This window comes from Elephas maximus, chromosome 5, assembly GCF_024166365.1.
Source record: "Elephas maximus indicus isolate mEleMax1 chromosome 5, mEleMax1 primary haplotype, whole genome shotgun sequence".
Lineage (NCBI taxonomy): Eukaryota > Metazoa > Chordata > Mammalia > Proboscidea > Elephantidae > Elephas > Elephas maximus.
Window position 1 is genome coordinate 147625824 of NC_064823.1, and position 21161 is coordinate 147646984.

Genomic DNA, 21161 nt, shown 5'->3' on the forward strand with positions numbered 1-21161 from the left:
CTGGCAGTGTTTCGTTCTGTTGTGCATAGGGCTTCTATGAGTCACAACCGACTTGTTGGCACAACAACAGATTGAATAAATATGGTGAAAGAATACAATCCTGATGTACACCTTTCCTGATTTTAAACCAGGCAGCATACTTTTGTTCTGTTCAAATGACTACCTCTTGGTCTATGTATAGGTTCCACATGAGCACAGTTAAGTGTTCTGGAATTCTCATTTTTGCAATGTTATCCATAATTTGTTATGATTCACACAGTCAAATGCCTTTGCAGAGACAATAAAACACAGCTAAACATCTTTCTGGTATTCTCTGCTTTCAGCCAGGATCCATCTGACATCAGCAATGATACCCCTTATTCCACGTCCTCTTCTGAATCTGGCCTGCATTTCTGGCAGCTCCCTGTCTATGTTCTGCTACAACTGCTTTTGAATGATCTTCAGCAAAATTTTACTTGTGTGTGATATCCATAATATTGTTCAATACTTTCTGCATTCGGTTGGGTCACCATTCTTTGAAAAGGGCATAAATTTGGATCTCTTCTAGTTGGTTGGCCAGGTAGCTGTGTTCCAAATTTCTTGGCATAGGTGAGTGAGCACTTCTATAGCTTCATCCTTTTGTTGAAACATCTCAGTTGATATTCCATCAATTCCTGGAGCCTTGTTTTTCACCAGTGCCTTCAGTGCAGCTTGAACCTCTCCTTTTAGTACCATTGGTTCTTGATTACGTGCTATCTCCTGAAATGAATGAATGTTGACCAATTGTTTTTGATAGTGACTCTGTGATTCCATCCATCTCCTTTTCATGTGCCTATGTCATTTAATATTTTCCCCATAAAATTCTTCAATATTGCAACTTAAGGTTTGAATTTTTTCTCCTGTTCTTTCAGCTCGAGAAATGCCAAGTGTGTTCTTCCCTTTTGGTTTTCTATCTCCAGGTCTTCACACATGTCATCATAATACTTTCCTTTGTATTCTTGAGCTGCCCTTTGAAATCTTCTGTTTGGCTCTTTTACTTCATCATTTCTTCCATTTGTTTTAGCTACTCGAGGTTCAAGAGCCAGTTTCAGAGTCTCTTCTGACATCCACTTTGGTCTTTTCTTTCTTTCCTGTCTTCTAACGACCTCTTACTTTCTTCATGTATGATGTCCTTGATGTCATTCCACAACTCGTCTGGTCTTTGGTCGTTAGCGTTCAATGAGTCAGATCTGTTCTTGAGATGGCCTTTGAATTCAGGTGGGATATACCCAAGGTCATACTTGGCTCTTCCATAAGGATTTACAGCCTTGGAAACCCTATGCAGCAAGTTCTATTCTGTCCTTTCAGGGTCGCTGTGAGTCGGAATTGACTTGATGACAATGGGTTTGGTTTTTGGCTTTGTGCTTGCTGCAAAGCATCTTTTTTTTTTTTTATTTTTTATTGCCAACAAAGCAACAAAGAATTCAAGGTACTAAACATGCAGTGTTCTATTTGTTATCCATGTGGTTTTAATTAAGCTTTAACTAATTCCCTTTATCTTGTCATAGTTATTATGAGTCTCCCAGTCATGTCACATTAATATGTGAAAACAGCTCCCTGGTATGTCTGGCCAAGGAACAAAGCCATTATGACCTGTCTTGCTAAATTAAGGTGTAGAGGCTGATCAACTTGCATTTTGCTACCTCCTTTGACAATTTCTACTGAAGATGAGTGAAAGTGCAAAAGAAACAACACACCCCCGCCTGCCTCCCCAGCCACAAATAGCATGCAGTAGTATTGCAGATGTGTAAAATTCACGTATCTTGCTAGAGGCATGAGAAATGAGGATACATACACCTTTCAGGGAAGCTACTGGTCGCAAGTGCATTGACCTGCTTCAACTCAAACTTTTAGGGGAGTTCAAGTTTCTATGTTGCTGTTGTTAGATGCCCTGAAGTTGACCTACTGACTCATGATGACCCCATGCGCGATGGGAAGAAATGCTGCACCATCCCTCAGACTGATTGCTGATCAGACCATGGTGATCCATAGGGTTTTCATTGGCTGGTTTTCGGACGTAGATCACCAGGGCTTTCTTCCTAGTCCATCTTAGTCTGGAAGCTCTGCTGAAGCCTGTTCAGCATCAGAGCAACAAGGTAACCTCCACTGATGGACAGGTGGTGGCTGTGCATGAGGTATATTGGCAGGGAATTGAACCCAGGTTTCCCGCACGGAAGGTGAGAATTCTACCGCTGAACTACCGCTGCCCCCAAGTCTCTATAATAACCATATTTCCCCTAACAACAAATTGGCACACATAAATAGACAGTGAATTGGCTTAAAAGATTTCACAATGGTAAACACATTAAATCACATTTACCCATTTGCTATTTATTGAAAAGAACGAAATGGAAACTGGCCTGGGAAAACGTGGGAATAGAGTCACTGCAGGTGGCAACTTCATTTTGGGTAAAAGCAAGACAAGGCAGGCTAGAAAGGACTGTGCACGTTCATGGTGCTGCTGAGAACAAACGCTGACTATTGTGGATCTGTTTAATGCAAACACTTGCGAAGCCCCTTGCTGTGCAGATTCTCAAGTTACCTTCCAGCAGAGGACTGCTGAGCTTCATTAAATCCTTCAGCTGGTAGATAGTTTGGCACTTACTCACCAAGTAGCCAGCATGTGCAATTTTAAGAGATCTTACATTTTTAAATAAAATTATTATTGATTAATCTTTAGGTATAACTGTCATGTATTTTCAATCACCTCATATGCGTATGAAAGCTGGATGATAAAAAAAAAGACCAAAGAAGAATTGATGGATTTTAATTATGGTGTTCGCAAAGAATACTGAATATTCCGTGGACTACCAGAAGAAGGATCAAATCTGTCCTGGAGGAGGTACAGCCAGAATGATCCTTAAAATCAAAGATGGGGAGACTTCGTCTCAATGCACTTTGGACATGTCATCAGGATGGACCAGTCCCTGGAGAAGGACATCATGCTGGGTAAAGTAGAGTGTCAGCAAAAAAGAGGGAGAACTTCAACGAGATAGATTGACACAGTGGCTACAACAATGGCTCAAACATACCTACTACTGTGAGGATGGCACAGGACCAGGAGAAGTTTTATTCTGTTACACATAAAGTTGCTACGGGTGGGAGCCGAATTGACAGCATCTAACACTGTCATTTATTGAGCACTTGCTATGTGCAGGCACCATGCTATGTCGTATACCCTGCATTATCTAATTTAAATAAAATTTAAATAGAAGGTAAGTATTAGTACTGTCTCTATACACGATAACTTCCTGGGTGGTGCAGTTAAAGCACTTAGCTGTTAACTGAAAAACTGGAAGTTTGAGTCCACCCAGAGGTACCTCAGAAGAAAGGCGTGGTAATCACTTCGAAAAAGTCAGCCACTGAAAACTCTTTGGGACACAGTTCTGCTTTGACACACATGGGGTTGCCGTGAGTAGGAGTCAGCTCGACAGCAACCGGAAAAATACGCGATAAAAGTACTGAGCTAACTGAAGTTGAGTAACTCGCTCAAGGTCATATAGTTTTTAAGTTGTAGAGCCAGGGCTTGTACACAGGTCTCTGACTTCCAAACCCATAGTGTCTGGCCCACTCTAGTGCTCTTATAAGGCCCTTGCAAAATCGAGTTGCAGTCGTTCTGTCATCATGTAGGTTACGGCTTTCAGGCCACCTTACCTGTCTTAGCTGCTATACCAGAAATGTCACAAGTGGGTGGCTTTAATGAACGAAAATTTATTTCCTCAAAGTTTAGGAGGCTAGAAATCCAAGTTCAGGGCACTGGCTCTGAAAGAAGGGCCTTGTCTCTTTTCAGCTTCTGAGTCCTGCTTCATTAGTGACCTTCATGGGGCCTGGCATCTATCTTCCCCCATCTCTGCTTGGTTCTCTATGCCTAATCTGCTCATTTTATATTTCAAAGGTGATTGACTTAAGACACACGCTACACTGATATGGCCTCATAAACATAGCAAAGAAAACCCTATTCCCAAATAGGATTACATTCACAGGTATAACCAAACCCATCGCTATGGAGTTGATTCCAACTCACAGTGACCATATAGGACAGAGTAGAATGGCCCCATAGGGTTTCCAGGGCTGTAATGTTTATGGAAGCGGACTGACACATCTTCTTCCTGTGGAATGGCTGGTGGGTTCGAACTCCCTACCTTTCGGTTAGCAGATGAACACTTAAGCATTGCACCAGGTTTACAATACAGCTTTTGGGGAGACACAATTCAATCCATAATGCTACCCCTTCATTCTGAGCAAGACTTTATGGAGAAATGTTCTCTGACCCCTAGACTAAATCCCAAAAAACCCGTTGCCGTTGAGTCGATTTCGACTCATAGGGACCCTATAGGACGGAGTAGAACTGCCCCAGAGGGCTTCCAAGGGGCGGCTGGCAGATTCCAACTGCTGATCTTTTGGTTAGCAGCTGAACGCTTAACCACTGTGCCACCAGGGCTCCGATCCCTAGGCTAGGTCAGCCATTATCTCCTTCTCGTTATGTTCCTTTGTCTCATTTATTTTAAAACAAACATTGAATTTGATTATTACCACATGTTTAATGTTTCTACAGTTGTAAGCTCCACGAGGGTGGGGCTGTGTCTCTCTTGTTCATAACTGTATCCTTAGCATCCAGTAGGTACCCAATGAATACTGAATAAGGAAGTGATTGAAAAGTGTACTAAAATCACTGCTGGGTTCATGTCATAATGAAGAGTTTGCTCTTCTGCCTTGAGACCTCTGCATCATTCCTTTTTTTCTTTTTATCCTTCTTTTTGTACCATGAGAACAAGTAACAAATGGCAGAGCCAAGACTCAGGTACGAATCTTTCTGATTTCAGTGTTCACATCCTTTCCTCCACCTCACACTTAATTGTGCTCATGCGGAACCTGTACATAGATCAAGAGGCAGTTGTTTGAACACAACGAGGGGATACTGTGTGGTTTTAAATCAGGAAATGTGTGCCTCAGCTTTGTATCCTTTTATCATACTTATTCAATCTGTATGCTTAGCAAATAATCTGAGAAGCTGGACTATATGAAGAAGAATATGGCATCAGGATTGGAGGAAGACTCATTAACAACCTGATTTATGCAGATGACTGAACTTGCTTGCTGGAAGTGAAAAGGACTTGAAGCGCTTAACCGATGAAGATCAGAGGCCACAGCCTTCAGTGTGGATTACACCTCAACATAAAGAAAGCAAAAATCCTCACAATTGGACTGATAAGCAACATCGTGATAAATGGAGAAAGTATTGAACTTGTCAAGGGTTTCATTTTACTTGGACCCACAATCAACACCGAGGGAAACAGCAGTCAAGAAATCCAATGATGTATTGCATTGGGCAAATCTGCCACAAAATACCTCTTCAAAGTGTTGAAAAACGAAGATGTCACTTTGAAGACTAAGGTGCACCTGACCCAGGCCATGGTGTTTTCAATGGCCTTATACGCATGCAAAAGCTGGATAACAATTAAGGAAGGCTGAAGAAGAGTTGAGGCCTTTGAATTATGGTGTCAGCAAAGAATGTTGAATATACCATGGACTGCCAGAAGAACAAACAAATCTGTCTTGGAAGAAGTGTAGCCAGAATGCTCCTTGGAAGCGAGGATGGTGAGACTTCATTTTGCATACTTTGGACATGTTATTAGGAAGGAATGGTCCCTGGAGAAGGACATCATGCTTGGTAAACTAGAGGGTCAGCGAAAAAGAGGAAGACCCTCAATGAAATGGATTGACACAGTGGCTTCAACAATGGGCTTAAACATAACAATGACTGTGAGGAAGGCACAGGACTAGGCAGTGTTTTCGTTCCATTGTACGTAGGGGTAGGGTCGCTATGAGTCAGAACCAACTTGATGGCACCTAACAACAATGACAGTACTGTATTTGAAAGTGTAAAGGAGGTTTTTTTCTGGCTGTGACTCATATCAAGTCATCAGATGATCTTTCTTTTGTTTCATATTTTCTATCCCTGGCGCTAATTTTTGACTGGCTGCAATGCGCACGGCAAGAAAGCACCGCCCTTGAACGTCCTGCTTACTCAGCTGAAAGTGCAGCTGTTCCAATAAGCAATTTGCTGTTCAGCACCTGAGGTTGGCTCCCTCCTTCCAGCAAGACTGCAAGCTCAACAGAATGTAGGAAAGCGTGAAAAAGTTTACCAGCTTGCTCCTCTTGATTCGGCCGGGAGAGCTGGCACAGGTTAAGGGAGTGGGGGTATTTGTGTTTTAGGCAAGGAGGATTGGCTTCTGAATGCATTTTGAACTGAACTTTTTTACTGGGGTCCTGGGAATTTATAATGGTGTGTTTACCAAGGACTATGAGGAAAATGGAAACCCTGGTGGCATAGTAGTTAAAAGCTATGGCAGTTAACTGAAAGGTTGGCAGTTCGAATCCACCAGGCGCTCCTTGGAAACCATATGTGGCAGTTCTACTCCGTCCTGTAGGGCCCCTAGGAGATGGAATCGACTCGACAGCAATTTTTTTTTTTTTAATTAGGAAAATGCTGTCTAAGAGATTTTTTTTTTATCCCATTGTCTATACCAAGTAGTGTGCTGTAAATTGTGGGTTTCCCTACAAAAAACCCCTGACTTATGGGGTACGCCAATTTCTATGGTGTAAATACTCCCATCGTGGTTCATTTCAGGCTACCAATGTGATGTTACTGAAGGCAAAGTAGAGAGATGATGTACACAGTAGGATCCCATAAGCTGGTGAAGCATACCACTGTCTGTCTTCATGTCATTATCCCCTCCATGAAAACAGAGTGGCTGGGGGAGGTCCTGAGCCAGGCCTAAGAGTCCCATGGGAGATGATGATGGATGCTGAGAGACACAGACCAAGTCAAGCCAGTTCATGTGGCAGAGAGACAAGGCCTGTAAGTTAGAGAGGACGTAGACAAACAGCCCATCTCGTGGCTGGGTAGGGATGGAGTAGAGATCAAGGTGAGGGTTCCAAACCTAGTGGTTTAACACCAAAGGCAGATAGATTTAGGGTACAAACATTAATGACATCATTGACCATCTGAGTGAACTTGGATAGGGTACCTAGCTCCCATACTTCTGTTTTTGAGCTAAAAGAGAGATAATAATAGTTCCTACCTTAAAGAGTTTTGGGGATGATGGATACATGCAAATATGTACAATATATGTAAAAGTGCCTAGCATGTTGCCTGATAAGACAAGTGCTCCATATACACCTCCAAACCAAACCACTCCCAACTCACGGGGACTCCATGTGTGTCAGAGTACAGCTGTGCTCCGTAAGGTTTTCCACAACCAATTTTTCAGAATTGTATCAACAGGACTTTCTTCTGAGGCACCTCTTCGTTAATTCGAACCACCAACCTTCTGGTTAGCATCTGAATGCTTAACCATTTGCACCACCCAGGGACCACTGTTCAGTAGGTACCAAAAAAAAAAAAAAAAAAAAAACCCAAAATCTCATTGTTCTTGAGTTGATTCAACTCATGGCAACCCCATGTGTTATAGAGATGTTCCATAGGGTTTTCTTAGCTCTAATCTTTATAGAAGTAGATCACCAGCCCTTTCTCCCACAGTGCCACTGGGAGGGTTTGAACCACCAACTTTAGATTAGAAGCCTATTGGCAAACCACTTATGCCACTCAGGGGCCTCATATACCAAAAACCAAACCAAATCCATTGCCATAGAGTCGATTTTCACTCATAGCAACCCTATAGGACAGAGTGAACTGCGTCATACATAGGGTTTCCAAGGAGCAGCTGGTGGATTTGCACTGCCAACGTTTTGGTTAGTGCTGGAATGCATAAGAATGGGTGGGGCACCCCGAGAAATTGTCTCAAGCGGTAGGAGGGGTTTACACCTTCTGTCCATGGGCTGACGCATAGGTCTGTGTGGGTGTGCCTCCTAAAGGAGCCTGGCCAGAGTGGGACTGCTCAGTATTACTGAGTAAGAAAAAGAATTCACATCTTTTTTGATAACCGATGGATTTAGTGCCTGTATTCCAAAATGTTAAAAAAAATCTCATTCTTCTCTTTGAGGTGGATTGGGCAAAAAAATTCTCCTTTAAAATGGATTTTGGTGAAAGTAGCTCATGAGCAATCAAAAAATGTACTCTCTTGTTCAATTTCTGTTGAAGCAGACATTGTTGTCGTGATTGTGTGCCTTCGACTCAATTCCGACTGATAGTCATGACAGAGTAGTGCTGCCCATAGATTTTCCTAGGCTGTAATTTTTATAGGAGCAGATCACCAGATCTTTCCTCTCTTGGAGTGGCCAGCGGGTTAGAACCACCAACCTTTGGTTTGTACCCGAGCACTTAACCATTGTGCCACCACAGATCCTTAAAAACTGTATATAGAGAGAGGAAGAAGAGGTGAGAAAATTACTGGACTAGAACATAAAATTGAGCCTTGAGCTTCCTGGTGGCTAAGGAAGGAACTACATATATGTGTGTGTATATATAGGAAATGTATATATATATATACACACCCACACACATATATATGCACGTGTATGTATACATATGTTGTTATGGGTTGAATTGTATTCCCCAAACCCCCTGCTATCTGTGGATGTGAATTTATTTGGAAATAGACTCTTTGAAGGTGTAATCAAGTTAAGATGAGATCACTGGGGTGAATCCTAATCCAATATGACTGGTGTCTCCATTAACAAGAGAAGAGACACAGACACACAGGGAGAAGGCCATGTGATAACAGAGGCAGAAGCTGGAGAAATGTGTTTACAAGACAAGGAATGCCAAGGATTGCAGGCCACATCAGCTCCCAGAAATGCATGGAGCAGATTCTCACCTACAGCCTTCAGAGAGAGCAAGGCCCCGCCACCACCTTGGTTTTAGACTGTGAGAGATACATTTCTGCTGTTTTAAGCCACCCACGTTGTGACGCTTTGTTACAGCCTCCTAGGAAACTAATACCGTGTGTTAGATAGCTCTTAGCTTGCACACCAGCTGCCCATGAGACAGTCCCTTTCCTGTGGTTGTTCTGTTAAATTCCAGCAGATTGCTTTAGTCATCCGGAACCTGAAGGACCCATGGCCACCGGTTTTTCTGGTTTTTCAGCCTCCAAACTTGAGAAAAGAAACCACTGAAATTTTTTTGTGACCTGTTGATAAGATGTGCCTTTGTGTCCTTTTAGCTGATCTCCCCACTTTTAATCCCCCAATCCATTCTCCAAGACACAGCAAGTGTGACCTTAGACATGTAAGTCAGACCAATCATTCCACTGGTTAAACTCTGGCAAGCCTTGCGAATCAATCCACACTTTACTATGGATTGTGTGACTTTGTGCAATGTGGTTCCAGCACGGTCTCCCATGGTCTGCCCTGCTCTTGAAGCTGTAGCCACATGACTTTCTCTTTCTCGCCTCAGAGCCTTTGCACATGCTGTTCCCTCAGGCTGGAATGATCTTTCGTCCTCTTCATTCACAGGGATGGCTCCTTCTCCCATTTCTGGTTGCCTCCCTGGCCTTCCCTGGTGGCAATATTTAAAAAGTAGGTTTCAGCTCTGTTAGTCTCTCTCTCAGCTTCTTCTTCTTCTTTTTTTTTCTTTCTTCTATAACTGGTATTTTGAACAAGCTATATTTGCCAAGATAAGATCAGGAAATAATTTTACTTTTCTTCTACTACAGCTTCAAACCTGCTTCGGGAGGATTTGCCAAGGATGTTATTGCAAGTGAATTCCATGGCTTTAGTGATAACTGAGTATTAAAATCATCTCATTTTTAGGTATTAAATAAACTAAAACCAACCCCATTGCCGTTGAGTGGATTCTGACTCACAGTGACCCTATAGGACAGAATGGGGCTGCCCCATAGAGTTTCTAAGGCTATAATCTTATGGGAGCAGACTGCGACATCTTTTTCCCACAGAGTGGCTAGTGGCTATGAACTCCTGAACTTTGACCAGGGCTCTTTAGATATTAAATAATTCAGTCCAATTTAATGATAAAACCTGAGTTTCTAATGGGTGACACCTGCCCACAAGCAAAGACAAGAAGGCAGGAAGGGACAGGAAAACTGGACGAACGGACACGAAGAACCCGGGATGGAAAGGGAAAGAGGGAGAATGCTGACACATTGTAGGGATTACAATCAGTGTCACAGAACAATTTATGTATACATTTTTGAATGAAAAAACTAATTGGTGTTGTAAACTTTCACCTAAAACACAATAATATAATAATAAAAAAAATTAAGCACTTAATTATGGCTCCATAGCTAGAGAGCCTTGACAGTGTAACATAGTTCCAAGTCACGGGTCCTATTAACACGTTAATATGACCACACTTTGATGTGAGCAGAAAAAAAAAAAAATACTGGAATAAAAATCAGCTTTGCCTGTAGTAAGGACAGATATCCAACTATGTGGTGAATTTTGAAGGATGCTAGAATGCCTTTCTGATCTAACAGATATTGCAACTACCCTGACCCTGAAGTTTATTTGGTGATTATTTCATTTGCTTAGATGAAATGACCCTGTTAAAGACCAATGTTATCAGGAACATGTTAATATTGAAATCAGACTGTTCAATAAAAAACTTGTGTGTTAGTTAAAAAAAGCAGAAAACTAAAAGGAACTTGAGTTCCTCATCCAGTTCAGGGTGTTTCTCCTCCCGCTAGGTTCAAGCTTGACTTAAGGTCTTATTGACCAGCGGTACAGAAGGGCACTGTGGTCTTAGCTTCCATTTTCCCTATTTTTTGTCTTTTTCTCTTACTCTCCTCCCTTGTCATGCCACTGGATTTCTACTGGCATTTTCAGAGTCAGGCCGAAGAGGAGGAATGAGGGAGAAATGATAAAGGGGCAATATTTGTTGTTGTTGTGTACCGTAGAGGAGATTCCTACTCATAGTGACCCCATGTGACAGAGCAGAACTGCCCCATAGGGTTTCCTAGGCTGTAATCTTTATGGAAAGGAGGCCTGGTTGCACAGTGGTTAAGCCCTCGGCAAATAGCCTAAAGGTTGGTGGCTCTAACCCACCTGCAGCTCTGCAGGAGAAAGGTGTGGCAATCTGCTTCCACCAAGATTACACTCTTGGAAACCCTGTGGAGCAGTTCTACTCTGTCCTGTAGGGTCACTCTGAGATGAGATTGACTTGACAGCAATGGGTTAGTCTTTAAGGGAGGAGATCACCAGGTCTTTCTCCCATGGAGCCACTGGTGGTTTTGAACTGCCAACCCTTTGGTTAGTAGCCAAGTGCTTAACTGTTGAGCCAGCAGGGTTCCTAGGCTTCCCTTATACATGGAGATTGGAGTGAGAGATGGACTAGGGGTTATAGGGCCAAGGACTGGTTTGGGCTATGTCTTAGGAAGCACTGCATGAGTGGTCTACATTTTTTATTAAAATTTGTTGAGGAGGGATTGCTTATCCCTTAGAATTACCTATTAGCTCAGTTGCTAACTGAAAGGTTGGAGGCTTCAGTCCATTTAGAGGTGCCTTATTTATTTATTTATTTTTTTAGAAGAAAGTCTTGGCGATCTACCTCAGAGAAATGAGATGTTGAAAACCCTACGGAGCACAGTTTTATAGGTCACCATGAGTCAGAATGAGAACCATTTTTTTTTCAGCATTAGGTTTTGGCCAAAATTCTAGACAATATCAAAAATGCCATTTGATATCTTATTATGTTCTATGTAGCTGTTTATTTTTGTTTATGTACAGGTGGTCATCAGCTTACGACAGGGTTCCATTCTGACGACTCTGTCATAAGTTGGTTCAGACATAAGTCAAATACCTAATTTTTTTTTTTTTAGTTTTCATTATTATCGTCTGTTATTTTCAATATCTTTATAACCTGATCTTTATTTGTCTCTGGGGTTGGCATGAGAATGATAACGTCAGCAAATTACAAACTGCCACATTGTATGTTGTACCTGTTACTAATGGTGTGATTTATAAAAATGCACAGATGGTCCTAAGTGCAGTTGGTGGGGACTACCTGTATCTAGTATCATGTGTCTTCTCCGGAATGGAGCCCTGGTGGTGCAGTGGTTAAAGAACTTTGCTGCTAACTAAAACATTGGCAGTTCAAATCCACCAGCCACTCCTTGGTAATCCTGTGGGACAGGTCTACTCTGTCCTATAGGGTCGCTATGAGTTGGAATTGACTCAATGGCAATGGGTTTTCTCTGGAATGAAGTCTCCAGAAGATTCAGAGGATAATGCTCCTCTCAGTGGTTAAGTGCTAATTTCTCTAGTGCGAGGCACAGTACTTGGCACATAGTAGGGACTCAGTAAATATGTGCTTCGCTAATGGAGGAATGCCAGGCCAGCTGGGCACAGAAACGATAAGACCCCATTATGGCCTTCAAGGAGCTACTTGACAGATAAGGCATATGTCGCAGAGTCCGACAGGGCAGAACACGTTTAACCACGAAGAGCCACTTATTGATATTAGAGGAATGAAAGATTACTATGGATGGAAGGGGTCAGGAAAGGCTTCAAGCAGGGGGCATGGTTTGAATTAGTGGGTCCTTTAGGAATGGGATTTGGAGAGATGGAACTAGGAGAATGTCATTTGGCTCATAAACTTGACGTAAGACTCACCCACACTTACTAGAGCCATCTGTCTTGATATCTCCCACTTCCCCAGTGGAACGCTTACAGAATGCAAATATCTGCTGGCAGCACCAAATGAGGAGGGAAAAGGAGAGCGTGGTATTTTGGGGACCTGAATTCTGAATCTCATTTAGTCCCTTCATTTGTGTGGCGGGTGCGTTTCCTTCCCTCGGACTGTGGATCAATGCTTGTATTTTTTTCCCCCAAATCATTTTTACTCTTTTTTATCTTCTGTCACTGCTTCACGCCTTTACTGGGTTTTAAGCTTCTGTTTATTGAATGGAGATGAAAGTCTATGCAGGTTTGTACAAATGCACAAAGACAAGAGATTTGCAAATGCCTGGCAGTTGTATCTATGTTCTAGGAGATATTACCTTTGGTCCACGCAACCTGTGAACCTTGATCCTCACATGTTTGAGCCTGCAGGGCTAGTGCCCATTGTTTCTTGAGCATTTAGTCATTGGAAGACAAAATAAAACCCCAGAATCATAGAATTCCAGTGTGAAGAGAGAACCTTTAATTTCCACCTTATGTTAAAGGCAAAATTTATCTCTTGGGGAGATCAGTCTACTGTTTAGAAAATTTTACCTTAGGAGTATGTTGGAAGGGTAAAGGTGAGATAAAGAGAGACTGGAATACACCTGTGTAATAAAATAAGGCGGAATTTTGACTTTCCAATGGTAGAAAAGAGAAGAATTTATCAGGGCCCAGGAACCAATGGCGGGGAGATCAAGGACCCTGAGTGGTTCTTGCAGACTGCTGAGGTGAATGTGGAATTGACACAACAGTAAGGCATTTTCTGTGGCAGGGGACAGAAAATATATTTCTAAGGGTTTGATATCTGTCTTGGTTATCTAGTGCTGCTATAACAGAAATACCACAAGTAGATGGCTTTAACAAATGGAGATTCATTCTCTCACAGTCTAGGAGGCTAGAAGTCTGAGTTCAGTGTGCCAGCTCCAGGGGAAGGCTTTCTCTCTCTGTCGGCTCTGGGTGAAGGTCCTTGTCATCAATCTTCCCCCGGTCTAGGAGCTTCTCAGTGCAGGATGCCCAGGTCCAAAGGACATGCTTACTGCCGGCTCTTGTTTTTTGGTGGTATGAAGTCCCCATGTCTCTCTGACTGCTTCTCTCTTTTATATCTCGAAAGAGATTAACTTAAGACACAACCTAATTTTGTAGATTCAGTCCTGCTGTGTTAACGTAACTGCCACTAATCCCACCTCATTAACACCACAGAGGTAGGATTTACAACACATGGGAAAATCACATCAGATGACAAAATGGTGAGCAATTACACGATACTGGGAATCATGGCCTAGCTAAGTTGACAGATATTTTGAGGGGACACAATTTGATCCATGACAATATCCCATTTTTAACTTGAAGTTGGATCCTGCTCTGTGCTCTCATTATTCTCTGCTACCCCAAAACCTTAGCACGTATGTATCTGCTACACATAATTGTCTGTTGTTAATGGGACTCTGAGGAATAAATGTCAAGGAGTGTTCTTTATGAGGAAGGAACCAGGAAAGAGAGGCCAGCAGCCTCAGGGGCCAGAGGGTCCAGTTGGTAAAGGAAACAAAGCAGGCATCAGGGTGAACTGACAAATAGGCGAGAAGGAAGAAAAAACCAAACCAAAACAAAAATCTATCTTAACACTACATTATGGAACGGGAGGCACCCCTTGAAGGAGATTAGGCCGGTACTTGATTTGGAGTTCACCTTATCTATGAATGTTGTATTAGCCTCCTGGAGCTGCCATAATAAAGTCCCACAGGCTGTGTGGCTTAAAACAACAGAGTTTATTCTCTCAGAGTTCTGGAGGCTAGAAGTCTGAAATCAAGGTGTCAGCAGGACCATGCTCTCTCTGAAGGCTCTCAGGGAAGATCCTTTCTTACCCCTTCCAAACTTCTGGTGATTCCTGGCAATCGTTAGCATTCCTTGGCTCGTAGATGCATCACTCCAATCTCTGCCTCTTCACATGGCTGTCTTCCCTCTGTCTCTTCTCTTTTTATAAGGTCGCTGGTCATACTGTATTAGGACCCACCATACGACCTCATGTCAACTTAACTGATGACATGTTCAAAGACCATATTTTCAAACAAGATCACATTCACAGGTACTGGGGGTTAGGGCTTCAGCTTATCTCTGTTGGGGATACAATTCAATCTATAACAAATTCTGTCTTTGAAAAACATATATATTTGATGAAATGATTTCTTGATTGTCACCTAAATCACTGTTACAGAGCATTAAGGAGACTAGAAAGGGCTGACATTCCATGGGGTATCACACCAGAGTATGCCTTTATAGATCTACACCTTTCTGTAATCAGAATTTTTTTTGGGTCTTAGCATTCAACTAGTTACCAACCTTCAAAGTTGTACATTCACCCAGCCCACATGCTCCCAATTTCCCCAGAAGAACCTTTTGGTGTGTCTTGTCAGATGTATCTGGAAATCAGATATACAATGTCTGATGGGTTTCTTTTAGTTTTTCTACTTGGAACATCACCCGGAACAGGTAATAGGTCCACTACCTAGGACAGAATTTTTATAAACGTGCTGTTTCCCTTTGGCTGGGTTTGTTGTTCTAAATTGTCACAAACCTGCTTTCTGATAGACTTCTTGTCTGTCAGGGCTGGAAGCAGCTGCAGTGATGGATCATCTCATCCCACAGCCTCATTTTCAGAAGACCCTGAGCTTCAACTTGGCCAAGGCCACAAAACTGGCAAAAAACAGGGAATTTGATTTAGCTTGTAGTAAATATCTCCTTCCACAGTTTTCTCCTACACACTTTATTTTTTATTTTTGGAGATGTGCACGTAGGATCCCTGTTGGTGCAGTGGCTAAGCGCTTGGCTGCTGACTGAAAAGTGAGCAGTTTGAACCCACCAGTGGCTGCACTAGAGAGAAAAAAAAAAAAAAACCTGGTAATTCACCAGTAAAGATTAAAAGATTACAGACCTGTAAAACCTATGGTGGCAGTTCTACTCTATTCTATGGGGTAGCTATGAGTTGGAATCGACTTGATGGCAAGTTTTTTTTTTTTTTTTTTTACCTACTTTGTAGCAGAAATGTTTTTATTTATTTATTTATTTTCAACACATACACATACTTTTATAGCAACTAGAGGGCAAACTCTAAGGATAGGTACTTTACCTATTATCATTTGCAGTGCGCTCCCTCTTGGAACCCTGTATCAAAGACCTTTGCAGAGGGCATTCAGTTCTCATGTATCTACAGTCAACTGAAATTATTTAAGCATTTGCTTCCTAGTGACTGTTATTTTTGAGTTCTACGATGATGAACTAGATGGCTGCAGCCCAACATTTCTGTTGAGGTCTAGAGAAGCAAACAAGCAAACGTCTATGTGAACGCATTGGCAAAGTAAACCAGGAGGGGAGACTGTGAGGCCTGTATGAGAGGAGGGGAGCCAAGAGAGGTGAGCCCCCTTTTGGGGAGCAGCTTTACCCCCATTTCGAAAGTGGCAACAAAGAGGCTGAGAAGCGAGTGGAGCTTTGGCAGTCTCGAGAGGCTGAGGCTTTTGGCTGGAATCATGGAGGGCTACCCATGAGTATAATGTTCTCATTGGGGGTGCATTTGATAGTGTCTGGAGGCTGAGGGGGGAGCTATTGCCATTTATTGGCAAAGGCCAAAGCCTGCTACATATCCTATAATGCACGGGACAGTCCCCCTCCCCAAAACAAAGAATTATCCAGTCCCAAATGTCAGTAGTGATGTGGTTGAGAACCCAAGTAAGAAACCCTTACTAAGAGTCAGAGAAAACTGGAAATAAACCAGCCCTCACAAAGACTAAAGCCCAGCTTCAAATCATCTAACTCTCTGAAAATCTCTGATTGGATTTTTCAGCCAGGCTGCCTGACAGAAGTAGAGGCAAATCCTCTCTGGAGCAGGGTACTTTACTCAGGGTCTCACATACACAACAACAATACTGTATAAAGTGGGAGGGGGTAAGCAAAATCAAAAGCCAATGGATTCTAAGTTCCTTGAGTTGTCCATTGGCATTAGACTTTATATAAGACTTTATTTATATTAGACTTTAATAAGAATGTGTGTTGCAGTCTTTAATCACTGAAAAAAATGGTGTACATTATGTCTATCTACCTATCTGTCACTTAACATATCCAACAGAAAGCAGGAACCCAAAAGAAAAACAAGTAACAAGGTGGTGGAATTAACCCCAACTCTATCAGTAATCACATTAAATGAAACCTAGTATTCCTACTGGAAGATGAAGATTGCCAAACTGTGTAAAAGAAATGAAACCCAACTAAAAAAATCACGGTTCTTTCCAAATGTTGTATGCTGAAAAGCAAACCCTCACAGAAGAATAATATTTATAATGGCTATGATTATACTTTCACCACCCATCTCTCAGTTTGTCATACTGTGGTGGCTTGCATGTTGCTGTAATGCTGGAAACTATGCCACCAGTATTTCCAACACCAGAAGTGTCATCCATGGTGGACAGGTTAAAGTGGAGCTTCCAGACTATGACAGACTAGAAAGAAAGGCCTGGTGGTTTACTTCTGAAAAAATTGGTCAGTGAAAACCTAATGAATACCAGCAGAACATTGTCTGATATAGTGCCAAAAGACGAGCCCTCAAGTTGGAAAGCACTCAAAATACGACTGAGGAAGAGCTGCCTCCTCATTGTAAGGTTGACCTTAATGACATAGATGGAGTAAAGCTTTCAGGACCTTCATTTGCTGATGCGGCACAACTCAAAATGAGAAGAAACAGCTGCAAACATCCATTAATAATCAAAATAAGGAATGTATGAAGCACGAATCTAGGAAAATTGGAAATCAAAAATGAAATGGAATGTATAAACATTGATATCCTAGGCATTAGTAAGCTGAAATGGACTGGTATTGGCCGTTTTGAATCAGACAATCATGTCGTCTACTATGCTGGGAATGACAAGTTGAAGAAGAATAGCAACAAACTCTTCAAAAAATGTATGCAATGCTGGAAGTGCTCACTTGTCTATGTCAAGAAATTTGTAAGACAGCTAGCTACCTGGTCAATCAACTGGAAGAGATCCATATTTTGCCCATTCCACAGAAAGGTGATCCAATCAAATGTGGAAATTATCAAACAATATCATTGGTATCACATGTAAGTAAAATTTTGCTGAAAATCATTGAAAAGTGGTTGTAGCAGTACATCGAAAGGGAACTGCCAGAAATTCAAGCGTGATTCAGAAGAGGACATGAAACCAGGGATATCACTGCTGATGTCAGGTGGATCCTGGCTGAAAGGAGAGAATGCCAGAAATATGTTTACCTGTGTTTTATTGACTATGCAAAGGCATTTGACTGTGTGGATCATAACAAATTATGGATAACATAGTGAAGAATGGGAATTCCAGAACACTTCATTGTGCTCTACCAGGAATCTGTACATAGACCAAGAAGCAGTTGTTTGAACAGAACAAGGGATTACTGTGTGGTTTAAAGTCAGGAAAGGTGTGCGTCGGGGTTGTATACTTTCACCAATATTTATTCAGTCTCTATGCTGAGCAAATAGTCTAGAAAAGCTGGACTATATGAAGAAGAATATAGCATCAGGATTGGAAGAAGGTTCCTTAACAACCTGTGTAATGCCGATGACACAACCTTGCTTGCTGAAAGTGAAGAGGACTTAAAGCACTTACTGATGAAGATCAAAGACTGAAGCTTCAGTATGGATTACACCTCCACATAGAGAAAATAAAAATCCTCACAACTGAACCAATAAGCAACATCACAATAAACAGAGAAAAGATTGAAGTTGTCAAGGATTTCATTTTACTTGAATCCACAATCAATGTTCACGGAAGCATCAGTCAAGAAATCAAAGACCCGTTGCATTGGGTGAATCTGCTGCAAAAGACCTCTTTAAAGTGTTAAAAAGCAAAGATATCACTTTAAAGAAGAAAGTGCACCCGACCCAAGCCATGGTGTTTTCAATCGCCTCATATGCATGTGAAAGCTGGGCAATGAATAAGGAAGACTGAAGAGGAATTGATGCCTTTGAATTACTGTGGTGGCAAAGAATATTGAATACACTATGGACTACCAAAAAAAAGAACAAGCCTATCTTGAAAGACGTACACTTAGAATGCTCTTTAGAAAGGAGGATGGTGAGACTTCGTCTCACATACTTTGGACATGTTATTAGGAGGGAGCAGTCCCTGGAGAAGGACACAATGCTTGGTAAAGTAGAGGGTCAGTGAAAAAAAGGAAGATCCTATGACATGGATTGACACAGTGGCTGCAACGATGAGCTGAAGCACAAAAACGATCATGAGGACGGCACGGGGAGAAGTCCAAGCTGCACTGAAGGCATTGATGAGAAACAACGTTCCATCATGCTTGGTAAGGTAGAGGGTCAGTGAAAAAGGGAAGACCCTCAACAAGATAGATTGACATAGTGGCTGCAACAATGGCTATCGGGCAATGTTTTGTTCAGTTGTACATAGGGTCACAATGAGTCAGAACAGACTTGATGGCACCTAACAACAACAATCATGATTATACTGGGTTGTTTCTGTTTTAAGCCCTTTACTAGTGTTTTGTCATTTCACCCTTGAGGTTAGTTCAATTACCTTCGTGTTCTTATAGGTGTGGGGACTGTGGCAGAGGGAGATGAAGCAACTTGCTCTACGTCACATGGCTAGTAAATGGCAAAGCAAGGATTTAATCCAGGTTTCCTGCTCCAAGACTCATGTTTTTATCAACACTGCTAAATCTGAGATATTAGTTAGCACTATCCTGTGTTTTATGGCATTTCTGGGAGAGGCTCAACTAATAATATTTTCTTCTATAAATAATTAAATTGTATTTTTTAGGACACAATCCCTAATTTTTTTTTGTTCAGATGATATGACAGAACACCCATCATTATCTCTTTATGCTTTTTTTTAGTCACCTTTTCATTCGGACTCTTTGGTTGTAAGTAACAGGAATGGACTTTTCTTGGCTTAAGCAAAACGGAAATTTGCTGAAAGAGCATAGGGGGCAGTGGGGGCCAGTTCATAGAATTGACTGGAAGTTTGCAGAAGTGGGCTCCAGAACCAAGGCATCTCTGGAGGTGGGTGGCGCCTAGAATTGGCAGAAGAAACTCAATAATCTTATCTGGAAATTGTACTTGTATGTATGAGCTTGGATCATTTTTGTTTTATTGTCTCTTTGTTCAAGGTTCAAATTCCAGTGAAGGAGAATTCGAGTGACCTGACTTGAATCCGTTACTGTCCTTCTAGTTGGGGAAACACAGGACATTCCAATCGACATTCCCACCAAGTATAATCAATGGAAAAGTAATACCCAGAAGGTAATCTGGGCACAATTACCAAAGGAAATTGAAATAGATGCTGGACAGCCAAGAATATCGTCCAAACCAAACCCAATGCCGTCAGTTGACTCCCACTCCTAGCGACCCTATAGGACAGAGTAGAACTGCCTCATAGAGTTTCCAAGGAGCGCCTGGCGGATTCGAACTGCCGATCCTTTGTTTAGCAGCCGTTACACTTAACCACTATGCCACCAGGGTTTCCAAGAATATCGTACATCTACTATATCCCTCTTCCCTTTTTTTAAAATCTGTATATTTCGTTTTCTTTCTTTTCTTATTGTGGTAAATACATTTGTACCAAATCATTCACCTTGTCAACATTCTTCACGTGTACAACCAGTGACATTAGTTATGTATTAGTTATGTTTATCATGTTGTTCAAACATTACCATTATCTGTTTCCAAATTTTTCTATCACTCTTAAGAGAAGGTCGGTGTTCCCTAAGGAGTAAATCCTCCTTTTCTCTTCCCTCTTGCCCCTAGTACCACTAATACACTTTGCTCTCTATACACTTGCTTATCCTAGATGTCTCATATAAGTGGTGTGATGGTAAAGGTTATGTGTCAACTTGGCTAAGCCATGCTTCTCAGTGATTTGGCAGATATTATGTAATCATCCTCCATTTTGTGATCTGATATCAGCAGCCAATCAACTGAAAAGGGAGTATCCTTGGGGGTGTGGCCTGCATCGAATGTATATGAATGTTCTGGCAAAGCTGTTTTTCTCTGCATCCTGTATCTACCTCGTCATCCTCTGATCCCCAGTTCTTGGGACTTGAGCCAGCAGCCTACTGCCTGACCTGCAGATTTTGGGCTCATCATCCCCTGAAACCTCATGAGTCCTAGGAGAAGCCTCCAGCCTGATGCTTGACTCATGGATTTGGGGACTTGCCATCCTCCACAATCTCATGAGCCATTTCCTTGAAGTAAATCTCTCTCTATATATTTGATACCCTTGTGGCACATTGATTAAAAGATTGACTGCTAACCAAGAGGTTGGCAGTTCAAATCCACTAGCTGCGCCTTGGAAACCCTATGGGGAAGTTTTATTGTGTCCTATAATTTTGCTATGAGTTGGAATCAACTCAACAGTAATGGGTTTTTCCTATATGTATTTGTATATATATGCTTCACTGGTTTTCTCCTCTAGAGAACCCAGCCTAAGGCAAGTGGGCATCATACAGTTTTTGTCCATTTGTGACTGTCTTATTCCATTCAGCATAATGTTTTCAAGGTTCAT

The 21161-nt window shown here is 41.8% G+C and overlaps 1 protein-coding gene across 3 annotated transcripts in view; it reads left to right on the top strand.

The window, feature by feature from the left end:
* The window catches only part of QDPR (quinoid dihydropteridine reductase), a 337362-nt gene that overhangs the window by 247433 nt on the left and 68768 nt on the right, over positions 1-21161 (top strand). The window contains exon 8 of one of the 3 annotated variants that reach the window (XM_049887026.1): positions 19768-19833. The exons of the other annotated variants lie outside the window; for them this stretch is intronic. Within the exon in view, the coding sequence (XP_049742983.1) occupies positions 19768-19809 (42 nt within the window). The 3' untranslated portion in view covers positions 19810-19833. Of the gene's footprint in view, positions 1-19767; positions 19834-21161 lie in introns of those variants that run through there. 3 annotated transcript variants of the gene reach the window in all.